The 14,361-nt window shown below is 45.6% G+C and overlaps 2 protein-coding genes across 2 annotated transcripts; both read left to right on the top strand.

Annotated features, from left to right (window-relative positions):
- The first annotated feature begins 1,395 nt into the window (after positions 1–1,395).
- LOC136944069 (complement C1q-like protein 2) lies at positions 1,396–2,660 on the top strand. The gene is made up of 4 exons (XM_067237640.1): positions 1,396–1,655; positions 1,801–1,863; positions 1,948–2,076; positions 2,220–2,660. Exons 1-4 carry the CDS (start codon positions 1,403–1,405, stop codon positions 2,501–2,503), a joined length of 729 nt encoding a protein of 242 aa, XP_067093741.1. The 5' UTR covers positions 1,396–1,402; the 3' UTR covers positions 2,504–2,660.
- Positions 2,661–6,262: 3,602 nt separating this feature from the next.
- Positions 6,263–7,973, top strand: LOC136944068 (collagen alpha-2(VIII) chain-like). The gene is made up of 6 exons (XM_067237638.1): positions 6,263–6,577; positions 6,779–6,862; positions 7,005–7,067; positions 7,263–7,325; positions 7,410–7,538; positions 7,682–7,973. The coding sequence occupies exons 1-6, from the start codon at positions 6,295–6,297 to the stop codon at positions 7,963–7,965; spliced, it is 906 nt and encodes a 301-aa protein (XP_067093739.1). The 5' UTR covers positions 6,263–6,294; the 3' UTR covers positions 7,966–7,973.
- The last annotated feature ends 6,388 nt before the right edge of the window (positions 7,974–14,361 follow it).

The raw sequence follows: 14,361 nt of genomic DNA, 5'->3' as shown, positions 1-14,361 counted from the left end.
CTTGAGGCAACGGCCCCGATGGATGTTGGTGGTATTGCATTTCCGATTAGGTACCGACTTTTCCGGTTGATTTTATTGATGAATAATCAGGTCATAAATACAGAAGCATAGTACAGATACAGTTTACAAATACAATAGGCCTAATGAAAATATAATACAAAAAAAGTAATAACAATAAGATTAATGTACAGTGGATAATAACAATCAAGACAGTCAAAAATAGAAAGAGATAGGATATAAATTAGAGCGGAGACATTTGAAAACAGTTCCTTATTATTATAATATTGAATAGTATATAAGGCTTTCTTATTTCGTAGCAGATTAAGAGATTCTATCAAGAGATTAAAGTCTATTAAAAATACTGTAAAGCACGGTTGAGAATGTGGCTTTTTCCTTGTGTTATTCAGCACAAGCAAGTTTGAGTTCATGACATCATACTCCCTCCCGCACCCTCCGCTCATCCTTTTCTGGACTGCTAACCATTCCCACGTCACGCCTCAGTACCATGGGTGCCCGAGCCTTCAGCTGCGCAGCACCCAGGCTCCGGAACTCCCTCCCCCCACACATAAGACAATCAGACTCCATCACATCATTCAAATCTCAACTCAAAACTCACCTGTTCAAACTGGCATACTCTCTATAACTGGACCCTGTGCACTTCACTTGTTTATATGTTGATGTTCTGTTTTAATGTTGTTTCTATCTTTCAGGATAGTGGTGTGTGTGTGTTTGTGGTGTGGGTGTGTGAATGTGTGTGTGTGTGTGTGTGTAAGGTGGGGGTGTATGGTGTTTGTGTAAGGCTGGGGGCCAATCCCACAAATGCTTTTTCTCCCACTGTGTTAACCAAGAAATCATCATCTGTTTTGGAAAACAGATTCCCCTGGCAACAGTGTCAGTGTGTGTTTGTGGGGTTATGACTTGGAGAGTCTCTGTGCTGTTTGTTTAATGTTTGCAGCAAAAACATTCTAGATCCATTTGACTTGAGGTCTCCCTATAGCTTATAGAGAAACTCCAACTGATCCAGGCTACATGAGCATGTTACTCACCTGTGAGACTTACGACACTTCGGTCTAAAACGGCACTTTCCCTTCAAGAAGAACTGGCACACACCCGCTCCCTCCTCCTCTTGGGGTCTCCACTCTGCACATCAACAACATGAGAAGAAGGAGAGGAACAGGAAGGAAAGATTATGAGAAGACTGACAGGAGGAACAGAAGGTAATCAGACAAAATAGATTCCAGCTGATTCAGGTTCTCTCTTGGCCATGATGTCCATTTTAGGTCCTGGGTTTGACCTATTTCTTCTCATTTCCAGGTGTTTGGGTTCTCACGTGTGTGACCAACCTGGATGAATATAAAAGGGACTGAACATGGAGGGTGGCAGCACTCTACTACCCTTCAGGATGAAGATAGATACTGTGGTTCTGCTGCTCTGTCTGTCTGTGACACGGGCCCAGGGAGACCTCACAGGGGGCCCAGAGAACGACACCAAGAACAGTCTGGGTGAACCACAAACAGGAGGCAGCGTGAGCGATGGTGCCATCCTGACTGAACTGAGGGCTCTGAAAGACAAGGTGATGATCCAGTTGTCGGTCTACAAGGACCAGCTGTCGGTCACCCAGAGTCAGGTGGAAGAGATGAGAAGAGACAACGCAGGTAATATTTGACCTGATTGTGTTACTGTATCATGCATTATTAAATATTACATGATAAATCAAGAAGAAGAGCAATGTTTTAAGAAGACGTAATCCTGTCTTTGTACATTAATTTATATGCATTGTACTTTCTGTTGTATGCGTAGCCCTGGAAGCCAGACTAAGTCTCAGTGAACACCACGTGGAAGAACTGAAGGCAGAGAATGAGGGTAAATACAGACTGTTCTTCCCACAACAATATAATGCTGCATTACTTTGCTATCATATTCAACATTTCTACATGTTATTAACAGGCAGACCAAAAGTGGCATTCTACACGGCTCTAACTGATTCAGGACCTGTTGGGACCTTCAACACTGAAACACCACTGGTCTATAGCAAAGTCATCACCAACATAGGCAACGCCTACAGCCCAGTAACAGGTACAGTTCTGGATATGCTCACCTAGAGCACACACCTTGACATCAGAGTAACTCCAACACCTGAGGTCTCCATTCATCAGTCAACATTTCAATCACAGTGAAACAAAATGTTGTTTTTTCCTTTTGCTACTGCCCCTCTTCAGGTGTGTTCACAGCACCAGTGAGAGGAGTGTACTACTTCAGGTTTACTGCTGCAGATCTCCGTAGTTCTGGAAGCATAGGAATTCAAATGTACAAGAACGACCTCCAGATCATGGTCAACCGTATATACAATACCGACGGTCAATGGAAATTTGTGGCAAATGCTGTCACTCTGGAGCTGGAGCAGGGAGATATGATTATGATGCGTCTTCCATCAGGCTACGGCCTGTTTGATACTATTGACAACTTTAACACCTTCAGTGGTTTCCTTCTCTTCCCCATGTAAAACACTCTGCCCAGGCTCATGATCCAGAGCTTAATAAAGCTGATATTCCACCCTTGACCCCTGTATTAATTTAAGAGTGAAGATGAGACTGGTGGAGAGATGATATGGTGATAAATGTGTGGGCTTTCAGCTTTAATGACATGTTTATTTGGAGCAAAAAAGATTTATAAATTATCTCTGATAACCACAATATTGTTATGGTTATGCAACGTGTCGCTTAAAGGCCATGTTGCAGGGTTAATTTTCCAACGAATTTGCGCAATTTGCTTGTTGGTAATAAACATTTAAACTGTTAACTATTGTATTTGATGTTGTTGGGTGTCACAAAATGGAATATAATACGAAAAAGTAGATACTATTTTACAGCGGTTTGCAATGATTCTCCTTTCCCCTTACAATGCATTGCATTATGCCACGTTGGGGAGACGCTGTGCTATATGCGCATGACAGTGATACGTATTTCCTGGGGGGGAAATAGGCCAGGTCTAGAACTTCCTGTTAAGTTAAAAACATGACTTTTAATAACCAGAACGGGTCATGCTAACCCTTAGCTATTGGTCTCTTAGCCCTACACTCAGATTATACGACTTGTCGCTTTTTTTCATTGACCGATAACAGGTCGCCCTCACAGAGATCTCTCCTGTTTCCAGATTTTTGTTAGAGACATGTTACATTACATTATCCATAGGAAACAAATATGACAGACCAATTATTTACCTGTTAACATTAACGACTAGCAAGCAAGCTGACCATAAGATAATTGAGTACATTATAATGTAGCTTTTTTTTTTATTATCTAGCCTAGCTGATGTTACAGCTCAGACCATTCTATAGCTAGCGATAACTAGTTTAGCTACTTTTAATGTGTGAGTTAGATAAACCATACCTTCGCAATTCTCGATGTAGATCGAAATGTAGGCTACAATTTGAACCCCTTTTCCCTTGCTTGAAAGACAGAAACATATGTTAGGATTACACAGGATACAATCTACATACATTGTTAATTGTCATTTTGGGAAGATAACCGAAACTCCTCGTAAAAACGACATTTTGTGCGAGAGAACTGATATAACTGCTAGCTACCGGAAGTGAGACTTACGACACTTTGGTCCAAAACGGCACTTTCCCTTCAAGAAGAACTGGCACACACCCGCTCCCTCCTCCTCTTGGGGTCTCCACTCTGCACATCAACAACACGAGAAGAAGAAGAACGAGAGGAACAGGAGGGAAATATTATGAGAAGACTGACAGGAGGAACAGAATGTGATAAAACGACATTCCTGCTGATTCAGGTTCTCTCTTGGCCATGATGTCCATTTAATATTTAACTCCTCTCAAGGTCCTGGGTTTGACCTATTTCTTCTCATTTCCAGGTGTTTGGGTTCTCACGTGTGTGACCAACCTGGATGAATATAAAAACAGGGACTGAACACGGAGGGTGACAACACTCTACTACCCTTCAGGATGAAGATAGATACTGTGGTTCTGCTGCTCTGTCTGTCTGTGACACGGGCCCAGGGAGACCTCACAGGGGGCCCAGAGAACGACACCAAGAACAGTCTGGAGGCTGGAGGGGGGCGTCCAGTAGGGGGCGGTGGAGGGGAGGAGGGCCACCAGCTCCTCCTGAAGGCGTTGAAAGGAGGAGAGGATAGAGGGGGTGTTGGCTCTGAAGGTGATGAAGTGGGTGGGCTTGCGTTTGGGGGGTCGACGCCCACTCCTCTCTTCTCTCTGCTCCAAAGGGACAGGCTGGAGTCCGTCCGGGGCTGGACCCTGGCCGAGACACGTACAGCACATACACAAGTTCAAGTATTTTATTGTTAGATGCACAGAACAACACAAAGTCAGACTGGGCACTGAAATTCTTAGGACAAGACAATGCAAAGCAACCTGGCATAACATAACATATAAGTACTCAGAACATAAATTACAGAACATAAATTACACCTATGATAAGCAGAAATATAATAAACTTCCTCCTCCTCGATGATACATCGCCACACACCTCCATGATGTCATGGAGGTGCTCAGACAATTTTTTTACATTGTTTACTTACAAATTGTGCATTTTCACATTCACATTTCACCATTTAGCAGACGCTCTTATCCAGAGCGACTTACAGTAAGTACAGGGACATTCCCCCCGGGACAAGTAGGGTGAAGTGTCTTGCCCAAGGACACAACGTCATTTTGCACAGCCGGGAATCGAACTGGCAACCTTCAGATTTCTAGCCCGATTCCTTAACTGCTCAGCCACCTGACTCCACTTTTGAAAATAAAATTGGATTGTTAACAGTAGATGTGCTTTTTCACGACCTCACCCCCACTTTTACCCGTCACTTCCTCCTCCCCTCCAAAGGGAGGCGCCAGAGGGTTCCCAGTGGAACCGAACACTCTGTCCGTCCTGGTGTTGCGGTCCCAGACACGGCGCCCTCTGTGGGTGAAGTACTGTATCCTGTGTTGGGGCAGGGCCAGCTCGGTCGTGTAGTCACAGTCACAGGGGTCGGCGTCCCAGTTGAACTCAGAGAAGGGGCGCTCCAGGACTCCTAGGAAGCGATCCACGTACCCCACCACAAAGTCCACCTCCTCTAACGTCGGGTCCCACAGGATGCGGGAGATGACCTCTTCTGCTGTGTGCATGCGAGGCTTTTTACTTGGACCTTGAAACACGGATATAGAATCACAGTTGGGACATTTTAGTATTCCCAGTTACACACTAATAAAAAATTAATAAATTAATTAGTAAGTCTTTTTATTTTTTATTTTTTTATTGTCTGGAGTTTGTACCTTTCCCCTCTGTGTTTTTTGGCTTTTGTGTTTTGGTATTTCTTCCACTCTTCTTGTGATTTCCCTCCTTTTCTCCCTCCGTCCAGCTGTCCAGGGCAGTTTGTCCTGACTCTGGACAGGTTAACTCAGGGTTGCTGGGAGGGGTGTGGAGGTGAGTGGGGCTGAGAGCGGGAGAATGTGAGAGGTAGAAAAGAGACAGAAATAGAAAGAAGCGTGGATGCAGGAGGGTTAGAGGGTATTTTGACATTTCCTCGTGTCATTCAGCACAAGGAAGTTTGAGTTCATGACCTACATGATCATACATTTTCCGTCTGACATATTCACACCCACATTCACTTGTGATACTGGATGAGTTACTTCATTATCACTTGTTATAGGCTCTGTCTGCTGTGTGTGGTGTGTGTGTGTGGTTTGTGTGTGGGTGGTGTGTTTGTGTGTATGTGTGTGTGTGTGTGGTGGGTGTGTGGGGGGAGCGTGTGATGTGTGGTGTGTGTGGTGTGTATGGTGTGTGTGTGTGGTGTGTGTGTGTTTGTGGTGTGTATGTATGTGGGTGTGTGGGGGGAGTGTGTGGTGTGTGTGTGGTGTATGTATGTATGTGTGTGTGTGTGTGTGTGTGTGTGTGTGTGTGTGTAAGGCTGCGGGCCAATCCCAGACATGCATTTTTTCTGTTTTGGAAAACAGATTCCCCTGGTAACAGTGTCAGTGTGTGTGTGGGGACGTTATGACTTGGATATTCTCTGTGCTGTTTGTTTAATGTTTGCAGCGAAAACATTCTAGATCCATTTGACTTGACGTCTCCCTATAGCTTATAAAGAAACTCCAACTCCAACTGATCCAGGCTACATCTCTTGGCCATGGTGTCAATGTTAATATTTAACTCCTCTCAAGGTCCTGGTCTATTTCTTCTCATTTCCAGGTGTTTGGGTTCTCACGTGTGTGACCAACCTGGATGCATATAAAAACAGGGACTGAACATGGAGGGTGACAACACTCTACTACCCTTCAGGATGAAGATAGATACTGTGGTTCTGCTGCTCTGTCTGTCTGTGACACGGGCCCAGGGAGACCTCACAGGGGGCCCAGAGAACGACACCAAGAACAGTCTGGGTGAACCACAAACAGGAGGCTGCGTGAGCGATGGTGCCATCCTGACTGAACTGAGGGCTCTGAGAGACATGGTGTTTGACCAGAGGGTCCAGCTGAGCATCACCCAGACTCAGTTACAGTTCTACAAGGACCAGCTGTCGGTCACCCAGAGTCACGTTGAAGAGATGAGAAGAGACAACGCAGGTAATATTTGACCTGATTGCGTTACTGTATCATGCATTACTAAATATGACATGATATATCAAGAAGAAGAGCAAGGTTTTAATAACACGTATTCTTGTCTTTGTACTTGATTTATATGCCTTGTACTTTTACTTTATATAAATATGTACATATTTATAAAAAACATACATTTTACTTTCTGTTACATGTTTGACCTTCAAGTCCAGGCTGCAGATCTTGTCACCCTGAAGGCCAGGCTGACGGCCAGTGAAGGAGAGGTCAAAGATCTACACACAGAGAACTCGGGTAATGGTAAACATAGTTTTGAGAGGATAATGGATGATGGATGAATCTTACAGAATTTAAATGTTGTACAATCACACATATTTTAATGAGAATACTGTTCTTTAAAGGCTATAGTAATTCATGCTTCATTCTGTATGCGTAGCTCTGGAAGCCAGACTAAGAATCAGTGAACGCCACGTGGAAGAACTGAAGGCATTCGACGCAGGTAATATTTGACCTGATTGCATTACTGTATAATTCATTACTAAATATTACAAAATGGCTACTTGTTATGATAAATCAAGAAAAAGAAGGTTTTAAAAAGAACATGTAATCCTGTCTTTGTACATGGATTAATATGCATTGTACTTTTACTTTATATATATATAAACATACATTGTACTTTCTGTTGTATGCGTAGCCCTGGAAGCCAGACTAAGTCTCAGTGAACGCCATGTGCAAGAACTGAAGGCAGAGAATGAGGGTAAATACAGACTGTTCTTCCCACACCAATAGAATGCTGCATTACTTGGCTATCATATTCAATATTTCTACATGTTATTAACAGGCAGACCAAAGGTGGCATTTTACACAGCTCTAACTAATTCAGGATCTGTTGGGCCCTTCAACACTGAAACACCACTGGTCTATAGCAAAGTCTTCACCAACATAGGCAACGCCTACAGCCCAGTAACAGGTACAGTTCTGGTTATGCTCACCTAGAGCACACACCGTGACATCAGAGTAGCCCCAACAATGGGGATCTCCATTCATCAGTCAACATTTCAATCACAGAGAAACTAAATGTTGGTTTTTCCTTTTGCTCCTGCCCCTTTTCAGGTGTGTTCACAGCACCAGTGAGAGGAGTGTACTACATCAGGTTTACTGCCTCGGACCAACGTAGATCTGGAAACATAGGAGTTCACATATACAAGAACAACCTCTGGATCATGGGCAACTATGCCAGCAATACCGACGGTCAACGGAAATATGTGGTAAATGCTGTCACTCTGGAGCTGGAGCAGGGAGATATGATTATGTTGCGTCTTCCATCAGGCTACGGCCTGTATGATGCTATTGACAACTATAACACCTTCAGTGGTTTCCTTCTCTTCCCCATGTAAAACACTCTGCCCAGGCTCATGACCCAGAGCTTAAGAAAGCTGACATTCCTCTAAAGCTGACCCCTGTATTAGTTCAAGAGTGAAGACTTGACTGGTGGAGAGATGATATGGTGATAAATGTGTGGGCTGTCAGCATTGTTGACATGTTTATCTGGACCAAAGACGACCAAAGATTTATAAATGATGTCTGATAACCACAATATTGTTATGGTTATGCAACGTGTCAGTTAACACCACAATGATGGCATTAACAATAAGCTAGTAATAATAAAGCAATTGAAATGGGGGAATAGGCCAGGTCTAGAACTTCCGCTAAAAACATGACTTTTGATAACCACAACAGGTTATGATAACCCTTGGCTATTACTCTCTTTGCCCTACATTCAGATTGTACGGCTTGTCGCTTTTTTTTCATCGACCGATAACAGGTCGCCTTCACAGAGATCTCTCTCGTTTCCAGATTTTTGTTAAAGACATGTTACATTACGTTATCCAAAGGGAACAAATATGACAGACCAATTATTGACCTGATAACATTAATGACTAGCAAGCAAGCTGGCAATCAGATAATTTAGTACATTATAATGTAGCTAAAAATGGTGAACTAGCTAGCCTAGCTGATGTTACTGCTGAAATCCATTCTATAGCTAGCGATAACTAGTTTAGCTACTTTTAGTGTGTGAGTTAGATAAACCTTACCTTCGCAATTGTCAATGTAGCTCGAAACGTAGACTACAATTTGAACCCATTTTCCCTCTTGCTTGAAAGGCAGCAACATGTTAGGATGACATAGGATACAAGACGTCTAGAGACGATGAAGCTACAGTGACATGTTCTGAGCATTCTGCTCTATATGAGCCAACTAATCATGAATGCTCTCTGAATGAAATGGTAGAGAACCTCAATGATGCACTATTATCGGTGTTAGACTCTGTAGCACCACTGAAAACCAAAAAGTCTACAAGCAGAACCTCCCCATGGCTGAGAAAGAAAAATGTTAGTGAACAAAAAAGAAAATGCCGCACAGCTGAGAGAAAATGGAGAAAAACAAAGATCACTATCCACCACAATATCTATAAAAAGATACACTAACTACCTATCAAGGCCGTAGCCATGGAGTCAACATTGGGGGGGCCAAAATCATTTTTTATGATAATTTCGGACAGCTTACATGGTTGCCTGTCATAGTGTAGCACATTTATATTTTATTTCTATTTTTATATCAATATATTGGGGGGGGGTCATTTTGAACAGATTTGAATATTGATTAATATATATATTAATCATATAAACAAACACCTGCAGAGGCGTGTTAATTGTACAATGTGGTCTCTCTCAAGTGTTGCATTACAGCCCAGGACTGTGGAAGCTGTAGAACTGAGGTGCAGCCCCCTCCACACACACACACACACACACACACACACACACACACACACACACACACACACACACACACACACACACACACACACACACACACACACACACACACACACACACACACACACACACACACACACACACACACACACACACACACACACACACACACACACACACACACACACACACACACACACACACACACACACACACACACACACACTCTCTCTCTCTGCTGTGTAACTGCCACATCAAAGAGCGAGGGAGTGATGCACAAAGAGAGAAGCCCCCCTACAGTCTTTCATCCCCCCCACCGCCCCCGCCCCTGAGAGTCCCAGGAAAATGGGTCAGTTAGCAGAGAGAAAGAGAGTGAAGACCCCTGCTGGTGTACTCATGCATTCACACACACACACACACACACACACACACATACGGCACTCCCTTTCTCTTTTTAACACACACACAGGCACAAAAACAAAAAAGTTCACTAATTCGTCCATACATTACTTTCACGCAAGGTTTCTCGCACGCTGTAAAACTGCCTGGTGTCAGATCCAGCACAGCTTGTAGCAGCGCCACCATGTGGTGTGTAGGATACAGCAGGCGGATTCAGCCTGGTCTCAGTAGAGAATCACGCTCACCTTCAGTGAGGTCATAGGAAAAACAGGAACAACTGATCTTAGTGTTCATTCAAGAGGATGTCGTCCTCACTGAATATCCAAATCAACTCGCTCAAGAAACTCACCCTTTCGTGGTAGTAAACTATTCATGTAAAAATCCACTTATTTAGCATAGGTTTTTAACCACTGTGACGTTCAGGGGGGATTTGAACCTGGGACTTCTTGATTTGCAGGGGGGGGGGGGGGGGGGGGGGGTTGTTCTACCATTGAACTACACCCAGCCCCACCCGTAACCTATCCCCATGGTAAAGCTAAACTGAAGCCTGCATTACTACTTGAAATGCCTCCCCCCCCCCCTTTAGGAGAAATGTACCTTCATTCACTATTCATCCTCTGATATCCATGGGTGGTAACCAACCTTCAGGACATAAGACAATGTTTTCAAACAGGCTCCCTGGTGCTCCTGTGGGACACGGCCTGCCACAACGAGACACACCTCACACAGGCCCGTGTGTTGTCGCTCTCAAGGTCTTCCCCCCTGCTGCTCTCCCCCGTGCCAAGGCGACACCTTCCAGTGTTTACAAATGGCTTTTCCCCCCCCTCCCTGCGTGATCGTTACGTATTCATGAGGCGTTTAGCATGTCGTCGACGGCTGCTGTTCGGCGCCCAAGATGGAGCGGGGGGGTGGGAGGGGAGGGGGGGGGGCTGAACACAAAACACACAGCTGAGCGCCAGGGATCGTTTGTTGGGACGTGTCGTTTTTCATCCCTTTTTTGTGTGTGTGTGTGAGAGAGCGCGCGCAAAGTGTGTGCGCGAAGGAGGGAGCTCAGCAGCGAGGCGTCGAGCGAGGGGATGAACAAGTCGAGACTAGAGGGGCCAGAGGAAACGGACGGGGAGCGAACAGAGAGGAAGAGGACAAGGCCGGCCGCCCGGGCCCACGGCCAGCGCCGCGCCCGGGCCTTACCTCTGTTACCATGGAGACGGCCAGGTCGGGGTCTCCGCGGCTGGTTGGTGTCTGACTGGTGAAAGGGGGGATGGTAGGGTGGAGGGGGGGCTAATGTGCCAACCAGGCGCCCACCGGGGGGGGTAGGGAGAGTGGGGGAGAGAGGGTGGCGAGCTAGAAAGACGATCAACCAATCCTGAGGAGCGCACCCCTAGGCCCTGTACGGCCCAACAGCCCCCCTCCCCTAATCTCTGGCCCACACCACCACAGCCATATGCTGAGTCTGCCCTAAACAATGGGACCAGGCCTTTGGCTGCTAGCTGCAGCCTGCTGTAGACCACGTCTAATTTGAACTCAACAGACCGTCGAGCAAAGAAAGATGGAGGTGGTCCAAGAAAAAAGAAAAGAAAAACCGTTTGTAAACTGTTTCCAAAGTGTTCCACTCTGCTAGGCCGGTTCATGGAGAGAGTATGTCAAGCACATGAGCTGGGATGCACACACGCCCCAACACAGAAGTCAAGCTTCCAAATTCAATAACTCCCTCGGAATCGATGAGACGTCACCGACAGCTTAAGAGCTTGTCAGTTGGCATGCTGAATCAATTACTCCTCACTCCACTCCACCCCCCACCCTCGCCCACTCACTCACTCACTCACTCCACACCTGAAGCCTTTTTACGTGGGAAATTGGCCGAGGATCTCCCACAGTGAGGCAAGGGAAAGGGGAGCGTAATGGATGTAACACGGCACACAGGAAGTGCTCGGTGTGGTCAAGCTGTTTGGTGGTCCGCCAGCAAATGTTTCCCCTCGAGGCTCGTGGAAGACATTGACCGCGTGAGAATGTTTGCAGATTGTCAAAAGGACATTTTACAAAGATGTTACATTTAAATCTCCAAAAACTATGTTGGAAGAGAAAAAGGCCACTCAGCCTAAATTTATAGAAACTAATTTAAATACAAAATGCTGTAAATGTGAATCTCGTATGGCCTAGTTCATATTGGCAGGCTAGATTATCTGGCTAGATTATCTGGCTAGATTATCTGGCTAGATTTAGCTGGCATATTTGGATGGACACCTCCTTCTCTCCTCTCTCTAACCCCTTCCATCTCTCCTCTCCTCCCGTTGGCTCTAATTCAATTCAACTTCCTCCATCTCCAATGTCATCAGCAGGCAACTGGCAACACCCCGTCACCCACGCTTGTCAGGACTAGATGGAAGGGGCTGGCTCCCTTCTTCTGGAATGTGCCATTTCAAACGAGAGCCATGTAAATAGAGAGTGTGCTACATCAAATGGCTTTGGGTCGGGGAGGGTGGAGAGGTGGTGCATTCTGAGTAACCCTTCAGTGGGGGAAACATAGTAGTCACATGTGCAGAATTTGCCTACACGCGCACACACGCACACACACCAAGAGGTACACACACACACATACACAGAGGTACACAATTCAAACGCACACACGCCCTGGGGACATCATTAGAGAGCAGAGAAGGAAACATTAATTATTCACTGCCAGTGAAAAGCGTGATTTTGTGTGTGTGTGCGTGTATGAGGCAGAGAAAATGCTATATTGCCAATAAAAGCCACATGTGGTGAGTAGGCAACCTGAAAGTGGACTAAATGAAATAAGGAGAGGATGTTGAGCAGACCTGCTGACAAAATGCACATAGCCCAAACGATCGCGTAGTCTTAGCTTAGCTACATTAGCATCTACACCCAAACCGCAATGTGTTCACCTTCCCATGCTGCCGACTGCTACCTGTGGTCATGGAGATACATAAATGATGAGAACGAGGTCTGACCTAGTTTCAGTGACGAGGTCGCACATTCTTGTCGTTCATCTCCTAAAGCCAAGCAGCCTGTCTCTGTTGAGGAGGCCTTCGTGGTACACAGCTGACTTTATGGTGTCACTAAAAGCTTCAAGAAGGCTTATCAAAGCCTTAACTAGAATTTGTGAGTTGCAGTCAAACAGTTGACAGTTTGTGTATTTAAAAGGGGAAACACGACTTTAAACTCTCCTTTAAACGCTCCTGAATGATTCTGGAAAACAATTCAAACAGAATCGACAAAAAAAAACGGCTGCTGTCTGTTTCTGTTCGGCCGAGAGCGGAGGACGAGGCAGGGTGACGGCCACCACCAGAGCTGACGGTGTCAGTCTGTCAGGCAGCTGCGGTGGGGACTCTCCCACGACCCAACGCTTCCGAGGCCAGGGACAGCGTTCCCCGCATTCCAGCAGCGTGTCAGCCAGCCCGCAGCTCTCTGTCGCCCCCTGGTGGGGGGGATGTCAGGGGATTTCCCATTTCCATTCGGGGAGTGAGATCAGCGGATGTAGTGGGTTTGAAGTGCGGTGGCACCTATGGAAGTGCTTAGCTAGCTCGGCTCTCTGTTGAGGCTTTGTGCAAATGATTTTTTTTCTTTCCCCCAGGATTTTCTGTTGGGCTATTCTTCTGGAATCCTTATTCTAAGTTATTGTTTATTAGGAACATGTATTTCTATATGCAAAATGTGCACGTTGCTTCCAATAAATAATAATAATAATAAAAAATTCTGCTGAAAGCATAAAATAAAAATGTATTTTGGGGGGGGGATAAAACAAATAAGGCAAAGTGCTTTTACAGCCCTTACAGCCCACTGAAGAAATGCAGTCTGTTAGAACCTTCTCATCTAATCCACCAGCAGAGGTCGCTGTTGACAAAAGGTTTGCGCAGTGATTTAGGTCAGACAGGACAATTCTTGTAAATGTTTTACATTCTGTTTTCTTCCTAGTGTTGTGCATTAGGGGCTGCTTTGTGCAGTGCTCTGTACAACAGTGCATCCAATAATAAGCGCCTTGACAGAAATCAAGATCTTGTGCATGGAGAACTGACACAGAACATCAGGGTCTAGTTCTGCAGTGAGAACATTGTGGTGGGATATGAAACAGCTTGACAGCGTTTAACACATGGGGTCTTCCCACCAAGCACATTCAGTCACACATACACACACACACACACACACTTTGGACTGTGGCCCACAGAGAGGATCCACATCTGTGATGTAAAAGAGGTTTGAAGCAAGTGAAAACACACAGAGAAACACACATACACACAGTTGCTGGAAGACATGCACACTACATCCATCTAGAGAGGTAGCCTGGAATCACACACACACACACAGGCATGCGTGAGCTTAAGCGCAGCCAGCGCAGTCGGATCTCACCTGACACGTCCCACGCGCTTCAGACACACACACACACAATATCGGTCTCTGTCTGCACTTCAGTCATCAGCCAGCCCAGCGCTGACGGCTCCATGCTGGCCTGAGTAGGAGTGGATCTACATCCTGCCTTGAACCTCGCTGGAGAGGGGAGGGGATGTGTGGAGAGAGAGAGACAGAGGGAAGGAGGAACGGAGAGAGACAGAGAACGGTTGTGTGGGTGCGTGACTGTGAAAGAGATCAAGTGGGAGAGAGAGA

This window comes from Osmerus mordax, chromosome 6 (assembly GCF_038355195.1).
Source record: "Osmerus mordax isolate fOsmMor3 chromosome 6, fOsmMor3.pri, whole genome shotgun sequence".
Lineage (NCBI taxonomy): Eukaryota > Metazoa > Chordata > Actinopteri > Osmeriformes > Osmeridae > Osmerus > Osmerus mordax.
This window is presented reverse-complemented; position numbering and strand designations above follow the sequence as displayed.